The sequence below is a fragment of the Triticum urartu genome, chromosome 6A, assembly GCF_056163025.1.
Source record: "Triticum urartu cultivar PI428250 chromosome 6A, HENAU_Tu73, whole genome shotgun sequence".
Classification (NCBI taxonomy): domain Eukaryota; kingdom Viridiplantae; phylum Streptophyta; class Magnoliopsida; order Poales; family Poaceae; genus Triticum; species Triticum urartu.
This window is the reverse complement of record NC_141878.1, coordinates 588,877,897-588,890,012: the sequence shown is the minus strand read 5'-3', so window position 1 is coordinate 588,890,012 and position 12,116 is coordinate 588,877,897. Positions and strand designations below refer to the sequence as shown.

At 43.9% G+C, this 12,116-nt stretch overlaps 2 protein-coding genes across 17 annotated transcripts in view; one reads left to right on the top strand and one right to left on the bottom strand.

The window, feature by feature from the left end:
- Positions 1 to 11,799, top strand: part of LOC125515499 (uncharacterized) — a 29,444-nt gene extending 17,645 nt beyond the window's left edge. For 8 of the 15 annotated variants that reach the window (XM_087529070.1, XM_087529073.1, XM_087529071.1 and 5 more), the window contains 4 exons: positions 50 to 117; positions 9,515 to 9,703; positions 9,787 to 10,830; positions 10,964 to 11,799. In XM_087529070.1, the coding sequence (XP_087385196.1) occupies positions 9,668 to 9,703; positions 9,787 to 10,830; positions 10,964 to 11,476 (1,593 nt within the window). In that variant the 5' untranslated portion in view covers positions 50 to 117; positions 9,515 to 9,667 and the 3' untranslated portion in view covers positions 11,477 to 11,799. The other 7 variants (XM_048680982.2, XM_048680983.2, XM_048680984.2 and 4 more) reach the window with 4 other exon arrangements.
- On the bottom strand, positions 2,722 to 6,364 carry LOC125515502 (uncharacterized). 2 transcript variants are annotated; one of them, XM_087529080.1, is made up of 4 exons: positions 5,851 to 6,364; positions 5,482 to 5,752; positions 4,850 to 5,256; positions 2,722 to 4,705 (listed from the first exon to the last, which is right to left on the bottom strand). In XM_087529080.1, exons 1-4 carry the CDS (start codon positions 5,932 to 5,934, stop codon positions 4,193 to 4,195), a joined length of 1,275 nt encoding a protein of 424 aa, XP_087385206.1. In that variant the 5' UTR covers positions 5,935 to 6,364; the 3' UTR covers positions 2,722 to 4,192. The 2 variants fall into 2 exon arrangements, with proteins under 2 accessions (XP_087385206.1, XP_048536952.2); XM_048680995.2 differs by having other exon boundaries at positions 4,850 to 5,752.
- Positions 11,800 to 12,116: the final 317 nt, after the last annotated feature.

The following is a 12,116-nucleotide window of genomic DNA, read 5'->3' as shown; positions in this document are numbered from 1 at the left end:
CTGTTGTAGCATTTGATGTATCATTCTTTTACGTATCTATGTTTTCCAGGAAAAGGTGCTGCGGGCGCTGCTAAGTAGATGCCTGTTACCCTTCTTTTTTGTCTTCAACTATAACAGGTGCGAACTAGTCTTGCAATACCTCTGGTGTCTGCCCGTTTGGCATTTTGTTGTTTTGTTTTGTATTCACACTTTTCTTGTTCTGTTTGAAGAAATTGCGTAAAGAATGGTTTAGTCTCCAGATAGCAAGCCTTCCATGTCTAGTCTTTAGATAGCAAGTCTTCCAAGGTCCACTCTCCAGATTGCAGTCTTCCAGGTCCACAGCAGATAGCAGTCTTTCACAGCTTAGTTGATCTGTTTGAATCATTGGGTACTCATGGTGTTGAGTGGTCTGTGATACTTATCTGTGATGTTTGACTCTTGTTGGATATTAATGTCATCTGATGCAGTTTTGGTGCCATTTTGATTGCTCTGCCCGTGTCGTTGCAATTTTCTTATATTGTGATGCATGGATGAAGTTATGATCTGCTCTATTTGGGTCTGTTAAGTAGATACTGCCGTTTGATGATTGGAATGAGTACTGATTTTGCTATAGAAATACCCGTTTCAACTTTGATTCTGCATTAGCGCGAGGTTACAAGGAGACTTGGCAAACAAAATCAACAATATCGGCCTTCTTATTTCTCTACATTTGCCTACCCTTATGCTCCGAGACTTGTTCCCCAACCCTTTCCCTCACGTTGTTTACCAACGGAAGACACAGCTGTAGAATGTCATCCTAATCAAGTTGTACTAACAAGATGAATCATCACCAGTAGATTACTATCACAACTTTAGACGACAATTTTGCATGCAACTGCAGCTGATTCATAAAACACCCAGCGCGTACACATCGTAATTAGTTGACCTCTCATTTTCATTTCTTGTCTTACTATCGATGCCCGTAGATCAAAGAAAAAATGAAACTACGTGTTGTAGCAGTGGCATCATTATCAGTAAATAAGTCGAATTATACGGTCTGTTAGTTGCATGTGCTATACCTGACAGAAATACAAAGACCGACACACATCTACATGCTAGGGTGTGGTGATGATTTCGAGATCAGCTGAGCCCGAGCTCACAATCAAATATCCGCTTTTTAAATCACTAATTTAGTGATCTAAAGATTCATATAACTAAACTAGATTACTGTAAGGAAATATCTGCTTAATTACATTAGTACTACCTTTAGTTACATTAGTATTAATCTATACCAATATAAAAAGACCTAAAGGAGAGATCTAATTAATCTCGGCCATCAAATCATGTCAATCCAACGACCTAGACTATCTTAATATCGAGCGCTCAAGACGTTTGCAGTTAATTTCATGCCAAATATAGTGCTAATCACATAATAACACGCAAATAATATTCTAATTAGTATCCGCATCCACTTAATATACTTTTAAATTAACATGCATTGAATGTACACATTGACTAGTGTAACTAAAGAATTGAATATCTGGTTTTTAGATCACTAATATCCGCTTCTTGATTGGGGCTGTGTGGCAGTGACGATGTCCCTCAGTAGTAATAATGTCTTTCATGTCTGATTCTTGTCCCATGATGGTACGTCTAGCATCGTCGGAGGTTGTGTGGAGGTGTGTCACTGTCAAATCTCATGGGATTGGTGCTGGTCTTCAGTGGATCTATTCGGATCCAGTTTTCGTCTTCTTTCATGTGCTTAGAGGTTTGATCTTTTTGATCTGAGACTCTCTTCATCGGCGATGGTTGCCGCTCTGTTGCACTGGTTCTTTGGGGCCTTACCATGGCGTTTTCCCCGACTGTCTACTACAATAAGGTTTGCTCGACTCCGGTGAGGTAGGGCCGATGATGACGGCATGCATTCGGCTCACTCCAGTGTTTGCAGCCGTCGCTAGGTGGTCCATAGACTTGGTTATGATTATGAATAGATTGAAAAATTCTCTCGCAAAAAAGGGTCATTTTTGCTTGGATTCTTATATAGCATGGGGTAACTATATGCATTTTTTCCCTGCGTGAAAGAGAGATTCACTGTTTCATAAGTGTTTGCAAATCAGGGATTATTAGGAGGGGTGGCTATGCTGCGTTAGCAGGTGATGGTGGATCTGATTATCAAAGTTCTTTTTGTTTCTTTTTGGGAATTTTTCCACAAGTACAATGGAAGGTTTAGTTTATTTCCAAAATATTTTTAGATTTTAGAATTTTTATTTAATTACTATTTTCCATATTGGGTGTATGCACACCTATAGAACAAACGCCTGCCTCCACATATTACCATGTTATTTACACAAAAGTTATCAGAGTATGTTTTTAATAAAAAAAACCTGGGGTCAAAAATTTACAGCGGTGTGTTATCATGTATGCGGTGTATATATTGTTATATAATTTAGTATTTACACATTAGTTACCGGTGATAAGTTTTCACCCCTCCCCCTGGTCAAAAAGTTACCATGGTGTTTGTTTGTAGGTTATCAGGTTTGTGATGCGTATATTATCATATTATTTACACATAAGTTATCGGAGGTATGTTTTTCAACGATATATTTTTGTGTCAAAGTTACATAAGTTATCAGGTCTGTGATGCGTATATTATCATGATATTTACACAAAAATTACTGGGGTATGTTTAAACCACTTTTTTCCTGAATGAAAGTTACCATGATGTTTATATCTATGACATGAGCTGACTGATAACTATGACAGGAGCAGGCTAGTAACCATAGTACAAGCCGTCTGATAACTATCGCATGAGAATACCCAATATCTTTAAGTTGAGTATTCATGAACCAGTGTAAAAAGTAAAAGAAAAATGTGACCCGATGGAGAATGTGGAGAAACATCGTGAAGCCACGTGAACTACTTCCTCGTTTCTAAATATAAGTCTTTGTAGAGATTTTACTATGGCCTATATACGGAGCAAAATAAGCGAATTGACACTCTAAAATGCATCTAGATACATCCGTATGTGGTTCATAATGAAATCTCTACAAAGACTTGTATTTAGGAACGGAGGAAGTAGTGTGTAATGTAAAGGGAAACGGTAGAATAATCAGTCTGATCGCTATTTGTTTGAGTTACAACTAATAGTACAAAGATACATATAGCATGTGGTGTTGTGTGCGACTAAGAAAAGAACGTGTGTTGTGTGTAATGAAAAAATGTGTGCTAGACTAAATGGTTCATAGCATTTTGTTTTTTTGGCTTTTTACCTTGGACTTGCAAGAGAAGCGAAGACGTGGCTTGCAAAGCACGCAAAAAAAAAGAAAAAGAAAACTGGCCACACGTGGGGAGGGAATTGATCATGGCCGAGCGATTCTAATCATTTGGTTCTACTCCCTCCGTTTTTAAATATAAGTTTTTCTAGAGATTTTAATATAAACTAAGTAAATCTACATTCTAAAACACGTCTATATTCAAGCGTATGTAGTCCATATTCAAATCTATGAAAAAACTTATATTTAAAAATAGAGGAAGTATATCTCTATTTTCAGGACGTTCACCAAATACCTTTCTCCTAAAAATATATTCCTGCAAGCACCTTGATCAGAAACGTCTGTCGTTTGAGTACAATTAACGAACCAGGACAGCCGTGCTAGCTATAGCCGGTGAAGTAAACAAGCACTAAAATCTCTTCTGTGCACACAAACAGGAGCTTTCTTTTCTGGACAAATAGCCAACGTGCGAAGACGCTAACCCCACATCAGGTCATGTACATCTCGTGGTAAAAAAAAACAAGTGTAAAGATCGATGATGAACTGATCGAGAGCTGCAAATCTTCAGCAAAGCATTTCCCAAGGAACTGCTCTTGCTGGCCGCTGGGAACAGACCACTGTGCAGCAAAGCTTGCGTTTGCATTTCCATGAAAAACAGCGAGTGCAGTGGCTCTCAAAAATAAAAGATAGAAAAAAATTAACAGAATATTGACTGTATATTCAACATAAGCACGGGCGGCCTCAACATAGATGTGCTTATTTTATCTGTTCACTTGTCGGGAATTAAATGAGTTCTTCCAACAAATTGGTAGACGAGATACTCCCTCTGTTCATAAATATAAGACGTTTCAGAGACTTGTATGGTCGGTCTAAAACGTCTACTTTTATGGACAAGAGGGAGCACATTACTGCAGAAAACCAACATTGCTCCTTCCAACCACATTCATGTTCAAATCAACCGTTTATGAGCAAAAGTGAATATCAGGACAAGCCGCCGCCGACGCCGCTGCCATCTTCTTCCTCGACGAATCCATCTCCTTGCTGGTCTGTGGATAACCCGAAGGACGAACCTCAGCATGAGGAAACTTTTCAGCACAGAGCTGGCATGCCTTCCTGTCGTGCAGAGATACCTTCCTGATATTCACCGCAGCTTGAATAACACGCCTGACATATCTTGTGAAATTGCCATCGGACTGGAAGCCGTAAATAGTTAGCCTCGCCAGATTCTTGTGCTTAAAATCAGGATCAGATGCCTCCCACTTCACTTCTGTTTTCTTGGAGTAACTCTCATGTGACTTCTTTCGGCACTTATGATCCCATACTATGATGCAAAGGTCCTCTACCGACGGTGCAGCTTCAAGAAGGAACATTGTCCAAGATATATCACATTCTTCAGGAAGGTGATCCAGATTCACAAACCGTAATCTGGCGAGAACAGGAGCAAGCACTCTCGGGCATTCTGGTTGAACCCATATCTGGGAGAGATAAAACAAATTAGAAGTATTAATGCGTGCAAGTTGTGAGTAAATTGCATCATCAAGTGATGCATAAGTTACTACCGTCAGATATAAACATCATACAATAAACAAGAATGGGATAGAGATGATTAGAGTGAGTACCTTTTCACTTCGAAACTCCAGAAACAAATCATTTACAGTAGGGGCATTAGCAAGCAGCTTGCTTAAGTTGTGGGTCTTGCCTGAAAAGTTTGGATTAGCAAGACTGATCTTGGAAAGCTGAGGGACAAAACCAAGAACCAACGGATTTTCATCACAGGGCCAATCACCAAAGGTCATCCTTTGGAGCTTTGGTAGAGAGCTGAGGTCCACTGTTTTGAATACACAATAGGACATAACAAGCTCGACGAGTTGAGTGTGTTCCACATGCAGAACCGAACCGGTCCCCACGCCACACATGAAGAAAGACAGTGACTCCAGCCGCTTGCAATTGCTTAGGATGTTGGGTATGTCTGATTCACCAAACCTCATATTTCGTAGATGCAGCCGCGTGAGACCAGCAAATGCATCTGGACAATCATGAACAAAATTATTGAACTGCTTAGCAAAGAGCAGGCAATAGGCATCAGTGCAAAGATGGAAATCCAGCGGCGTCATGATCTCAAACTCAGCTGCATCAAATTTCTGAGTTGTCATGGCGAGGCCAACGGATTTGCCGATGGAAAGACAACGAGAAGGACTCAAGACAAATTTGAGCTTCAGCTTGCGAATGGTGATGTGTGGAGGCCTCTTACTAAGAATCTTGTTGGTCACATCAGCCACGACATCACTTTTTTGAAACAAATCACGAGGGCTGAGATCAATGACGATCTGCGAGAGCATAGCTGGCAGCTTCTGCATCTGCTTCGAAAGGATGCAGGTTCTTACAACATCAAGTGTGCCCACCCTCTCGAGAATGTTGAGCAGCACATCGGCGGGCAGCTCACTTAGCCTGTCCCAATTACAAGCTTGTATATCGCCAGGCAGCTTGCTTAGCATGCCTCCACTACCAACTTCTGCCTTCGACTGCATTTTGCGAGGTGGAAGATTAGTCATCGGTGATAGATCGATAAATTGACTTTCATAAAATGAATGAATGAAACAAAACATAAGCACCGACTTACGTTCCGTCGGTGGCGGCGACCCCTATTAAACTTCATGTTGATGCGATGACAAAAGAGACCAACTTGCGAGGATAAACAGAACATAAACAAAAAAGAATCTTGAAAGGATGACCCCTCTGTGTGCGACAATCGCCGGCGCCCAGCCTGATCTTGTTATATAGCCTCCTCGGATCCCAATCCCAAAAGAAGAGACGGAGACGGAGGAGGTTTCCGAATCCTCTTCAAGCCGGTATGGAATCCGTAGACCGGCCGATTTACTATTATCTCACGCGACGCAGACATAGAAAAACAGCTCCTTTTTCTAATACAAACCGAAATTGATCCCTTTCCTCTTGGAATCTTGGGACAGAACGAAATTGGCACCTGTCCCTTCCTTCTTCGAATCCGACTGCTGAATGGATTAGATCTTCCTTCTTCATCTGGAAGGTAGCATCTGGAGCGGAGCTGGTTTAGGGGACAAGTCCGGCGAGGAGACCGGTGGCCGCCGCCGGCGGATGGTGCGGAGGGTGGGTAGGGAGGGGACAGCGTTAGGGCAGACGATGTAGATATGTGTATGTCTCTCTTGTGGTGGACCTATTAAGATTGGGCTTGGGCTAATCTACAAAATTGAGCCAATAGGCCCATTTCAACACAACAGTAAGGTTATGAAGAACACTCATATGCGGCCCACTAAAGATCTTCCAATTTCGAGGCACATAGCCTTGCTAAATACGCTCTTAGGTATTCCTGAAGGCCGTCATCTATGGCTCCATCAGTCCCCCAATCTACATTGTATGATATATAAATGAAGCACGTATTGCCATGCAAAAAAAGAAACTACATGTGTTAAAAAATAATAAGATCTACACTGTACCCCGATGAGTATTGTTAATCAATAAAGTGAGCGTGTTTACTTATAGAAAAGGTAAAACAATCCCCTAATATATGGCACCACTTTGGAAGATCATAATTTATTTCATTTTGGGAGTAGTGAAGTAAATTAGCACTTGCGCCTTTTGGGCATGATAAAGTAGCAAACGAAATATGCACATGATGTTTTTGGAGAATAAACTGTCAGCCATATTCGTGCAATTAAGCTGATCTCATACAAGTTTTACCAAGTTTTACCACCAAGTACTTCAACCCAAGCATCGTACCCCTAGTCTAATATTGTGGTGCAAAGACATGGGAATCTTGTAACGCGTGGGACACCAATCTTGAACTTGTACCTAAAATAAGTACTAGAGGCCAGAAAAGGGGAAAATGAGCATTTCTAGAATTAGTCCAGACAACCAGAAAAGGGGAACTTGTACCTAAAATAAGTAATAGGTGGGCCTTCACAACCTTAATGTATGATCCCAACTTCAAATTAGTCCAGACAACCAGAAAAAAGGAAAAAAGATTATCTCTAAAATAATGCAGACATGGACATTTTGAGGAACCCCGCGATGGGATTTCCTTGGCAGTTGACTTTTGGCCAGTGGCGGCCAAGGTACCTGACCTTGAGAATGGGGAGCTGGCACTGTCATTCTTTCCAGAAGAGGTGGGGTGCAGGGAGGGGGGCAATCGTCGCCATGATGGCGGGTTCGGCGTCTGCCCTGATGGCCTTTCGGTTGCCTTCTTTCAAAAAATTTGGTCTCAACTTCAGTCGATGATCATGCCAAAAATCAATGAATTTTATTGGAACTCTTGCCATGGCGTGCCTGAACTTGGTTTAGTATGGTAGCGTGAAGTCAATCCTTTGGGATACATGTGGTGCAGTCATTAGGCGTCCAATGTTCATGTCAGATTTATCTTTGAGGTAACCCTGCGTGACGGATAGGGCATACGGTTGGACAACTAACTCTTGATGCATGGCGCGTTTCGGTCAAAACGTAATTTGGGCACACCCCAACTTTGTCTCGTTGCAAGCACATTTTTAACGGGTGTCTTCTAGAGCCCAAATTAATATCATGGTGATCCCGACCATAAACATATGGTTGTAAGAATCAAGACCTCATACTCATTCCTATTTTTATTATAAGTCTTCAGTAGAAAAGGTGATAACGATCCGGTCCAAAAACTAGAATTTAATACTTTCAAAAAAGCTTCATAGGAACCCTTGTCACGGTGCACGTCCTCTCATGGCTTTGATAACTCAGGGTCACACTTTGAGGAAAGAGGCAGAGAATCTTTCTGCTACCCGTTACCGGATAACTAAAGGGACTCATCATCGGTGATAAATCTTTCATCACTGACCCCGAGTCACAGATAGGCCACTCGCGCGCCTGTGATGATATGAATTGGCTGGTCAATGCTATTCAGTTCTTTAGGAGTGGTAGGCCTCGTCGGCGTGCACTGCCTTGATCCTCTCAAAGGTCTTCCGATTCTCCCATACCCATCGGAAGGAAACCGTTAGGGGAACGATGACGAACTTCGGGACAGCGACGCTGTTGAGGGGCAAATTTATCCTTGCTCGGCTTCCATGGAGGTGTACCACCGTCACGTCGTAGGCACAACCAGCGTGCTCCGATGACTGGAAGGAGTTGATCCAGTGCTACTTTCACTGTCATGAGCCTTAATCTCCGACACACACGTCCCTCATGGCCGCTATTGCATGATGTGGTACTTCTTCTTTCTCGGTGGTGGCAGGCCGGGCATGGATCTAGAGCTTGGCGCGCCAGTGGGTGCTGGGAGTAGCTATGCGGTCCCAGTTCTCCTGCATGGTTTAAAAAAAAGTGGGTGCTGGGAGTAGCTATGCGGCCCCGTTCTGGCCGTAACATCGACCCAACAGTAGTGGCCCCTCTCACATTGACTCGGCGGTGCCCCCTGACGTCAATTCGTCGGCGACCCCGACAGCTAGATCCAGTCATTCGTGGTGGCAGGGGCAGCGACAGCCGATTGAAAGAGGGCTAGAGGGATTCGGGCTTTCTAGTGGTTTTTTTTTTTCTGATTTTAATGTTCACCCGAGAACAGCCCGAAACCCACTCCAGCTCAGGTTGAGAAGGAAATAGGCCGAGCCGAGCAGCAAATTTGGGCCCGTTTTGCGACCGAGGCCGAGCCGAGCCTGTTTCCGCTCGGTCCTCGGCTTCTCTGTTCGCAAATTCCCCGGACGCCGCCACGGTTCGTGCCGCGCCGCTCGCCGCCGCCTGACGCCGTCGTCCTCCTTGCCGCACCCGACGCTGGACGGCTCGCTCTCGGCACTGAAGGCGGACGCGCCCTTCCGTCGCTCTCGTGGTTCCTCTCCAAACGCGCCCCTGTCCCCAGCGTCCGCCGCCCCGAGCGCAGGTATGGCCTCCCTGGCTCCCTTCCGTTCTCGCCCTCCTCTTCTGGCACCCGGCGGCACGCACGCACTGGCAATTACTGACGCAGGCAAGCACACACGCCGGCGGCTAGGCTAGCATGCTCTTGCACTTATTGGAGATGCTCTTATTGACGCACCAGCGCGAGGGACCGGCTAGAGATGCGCTGATTAACCGCTAAAGAAGTGCAATCATGAAAAACAAAACTAGTACAAGTTTGTTCTGTGGTCGGATTCATTCGAAGAAGTAGTAATAAGGAAACACATGTGGCAATCTCGTTCTGTAATCGGATTCGAAGAAGAAAAGGACCAATTTCGGTTTGTATTAGAAAAAAGTGCTGTTTTAATATGCCCGCCTCTTGTGAAACGATGGTAAATCAGTCTGACTTACGAATTGTATGCCAGGTTGGATCGGATTCAGAGGAGGCTATAATAAGCACTCAATCCTGATTTTCGACGATTGTCACACACCAAAGGAGCATCGTTTCAAGAATAACTGCTGGCGTTTTGTTTGTCGACGCAAGTTGTCTGTTTTGTTCCTTTTGAGATCGGATCGCCATGAAGTTCAATAGAGATCGCCGCCGCAGCCGTGATGTAAGTCATTTTTTTTGTGTGCTTTATTTGTTCTTACAAATTATCAATCTATCACTGATGACTAATCCGTCCCCTTAACGCAGTCGAAGAAAGCAGCTTGTTATGGGGAGGAAAGGCTAAGCGAGCTGCCAAGTGATGTTGTGGTCAAAGTCCGTGAGACGGTGAAAACACAGTCGAAGAAAGCAGCTGGTAATAGGGAGGAAAGGTTACGCAAGCTGCCCAATGATGTGCTGGTCAACAACATCCTCGAGACGGTGGAAACACAGTCTGCCAAAACAGCTGGTAATGCGGAGGACAGGCTAAGCAAGCTGCCCAATGATTTGCTGATCAACATCCTCGAGAGAGTTGGTACCCTTGATGCTGTAAGAACCTGCATCCTTTCGAAGAAAATGCAGAAGCTGCCAACTATGCTCTCGCAAATTGTAATTGATCTTAGCCCTCGTGATTTGGTTCAAATGGATGGTGTTGTGGCTGACGTGACGGACAAGATCCTTAGTACAAGGTCTCCACAGATCACCGTTCGCAAGCTGAAGCTCAAATTTTTCTTGGTTCCCTCTCGCTGTCTCTCCATCGGAAAATCGGTCGGCCTCGCCATGGCGACCCAGAAGTTGGATGCAGCTGAGTTTGAGATCATGCCACTGAGGGATAACGGATGTTGCACTGATGCCCATCGCCTGCTCTTTGGTCAGCAGTTCAATGATTTTGTTCGTGATTGCCAGGATGCATTTGCTGGTCTCACGCGGCTGGATCTACGGTTTTTGAGGTTTGGTGAATCGAACATACCCAACATTCTTAGCACCTGCAAGCAGCTCGAGTCCCTGTCTTTCTTCGAGTGTGATGGGGGGTTCCGCTCGGTGCTGCATGTAGAACACGCTCGACTCGTTGAGCTTGTTATCACCTTTGGGGAATTTAAAACAGTGGTGCTTGACTGTCTACCAAAGCTCCAGCGGATGACCTACAATCATTGGCCCTGTGATGAAAATCCCTTGGTTCTTGGTTTTGTCCCTCAGCTTTGGAAGCTCAGTCTTGCTAATGCAAACCTTTCAGGCAAGATCCTCAACTTAAGCAAGCTGCTTGCTAGTGCACCCACAGTAAGCGATTTGTATCTGGACTTTGTAAGCGAAAAGGTACTCTAATCATCTCTTTCCCATTCATGTATGATGTTTATATCTGATGGTAGTAACATATGCATCACTTGATGATGCAATTTATGCACAAATTGCATGCATTATTACTTCTAATTTGTTTTATCTCTCACAGATTTGGGTTCAACCAGAATGCCCAAAAGTCCTTGCTCCTGTGCTTGCCAAACTCCGATTTCTGAAGCTGGATCACCACCCCGAAGAATGTGATATCTCTTGGACAATGTTCGTTCTTGAAGCTGCACCACACGTAGAGGAGCTCTGCATTACAGTATGGGACCATAAGTGCCGAATGGAGTCACAAAAGAGTTTGTCCGAAATATCGGATGTGAAGTGGGAGCCATCTGATCCTCATTTTAAGCACAAGAATCTGGCGAGGCTAATTATCTATGGCTTCCAGTCCGATGACAATTTCACGGGATATGTCATGCGTGTAATTCAAGCTGCGGTGAACATCAGGGAGGTATCCCTACACGACAGGAAGGTGTGCGAATTTTGTGCCGAGAAGTTCCCTCACATGGAGGTTCGTCCTTCGAGTTATCCACGGACCAGCGAGGAGGTGGATTTGTTGAGGAAGAAGATGACAGCAGGGTCAGCGACGGCTTCTCCTGATATCCACTTCCGCTCATAAGGATAAGGTCGAGTTGAAGATGAATCTCAATGTGGTTGGAAGGACTCCCCTATCTCAAAGACCCAATTGGTTGCTTACTACGTCAACGATCAATCTTGGATGTGGTTGGAAGGACTACCTGATCTCAAAGACAACGTCAGCGCTATTGCTTTTCTGCAAAAATGTATCTTGGCTACCAATTTGTTGGAACAACTCATTTAGCTATTTTAGACAATGAAATGTCTAGCATAAGCACATCTATGTTGTGGTTGTGCAGTTCATGCTTATGTTGAATTCAGTCAATATTCAGTACAGTACTATGAATGATGCTCTGTTATTTTTTCTATCTTGTATTTACGGGAGCCACGGCACTCTGTTTTCCAGCTGACAAACAACGGCAGCGTCCCTGTCCGCGGTAGCGGCAAGGAGCTCGACGTGAGAGTAGTGTTCCGTCCCGAGCGGCCAGCTCCGGCGCAATGATGCACCCTTGCTGAGCTCCATTGGGGAGCGGCTCTAGATTTGCGGAAAATTTGCAACGATCGATCTGTTCATCATCATCCTCTTTACTTGTTTTTTTAATTACAAAAAGCATCAAATCTATTATGAAGATTCACCGAAAATACAAAATTTCTCAAACATAATAATAATTACATTGATATTT

What these genes read in the sequence shown, in the direction of transcription:
- LOC125515502 (XM_048680995.2), bottom strand. Translation starts at nt 5,934, where the DNA reads ATGTTCTGTTTATCCTCGCAAGTTGGTCTCTTTTGTCATCGCATCAAC. An exon ending in GTCGCCGCCACCGACGGAAC is followed by an intron (nt 5,753 to 5,850) that starts GTAAGTCGGTGC and finishes CGCAAAATGCAG; the next exon opens with TCGAAGGCAGAAGTTGGTAG. An exon ending in TGGAGTTTCGAAGTGAAAAG is followed by an intron (nt 4,706 to 4,849) that starts GTACTCACTCTA and finishes TATCTCTCCCAG; the next exon opens with ATATGGGTTCAACCAGAATG.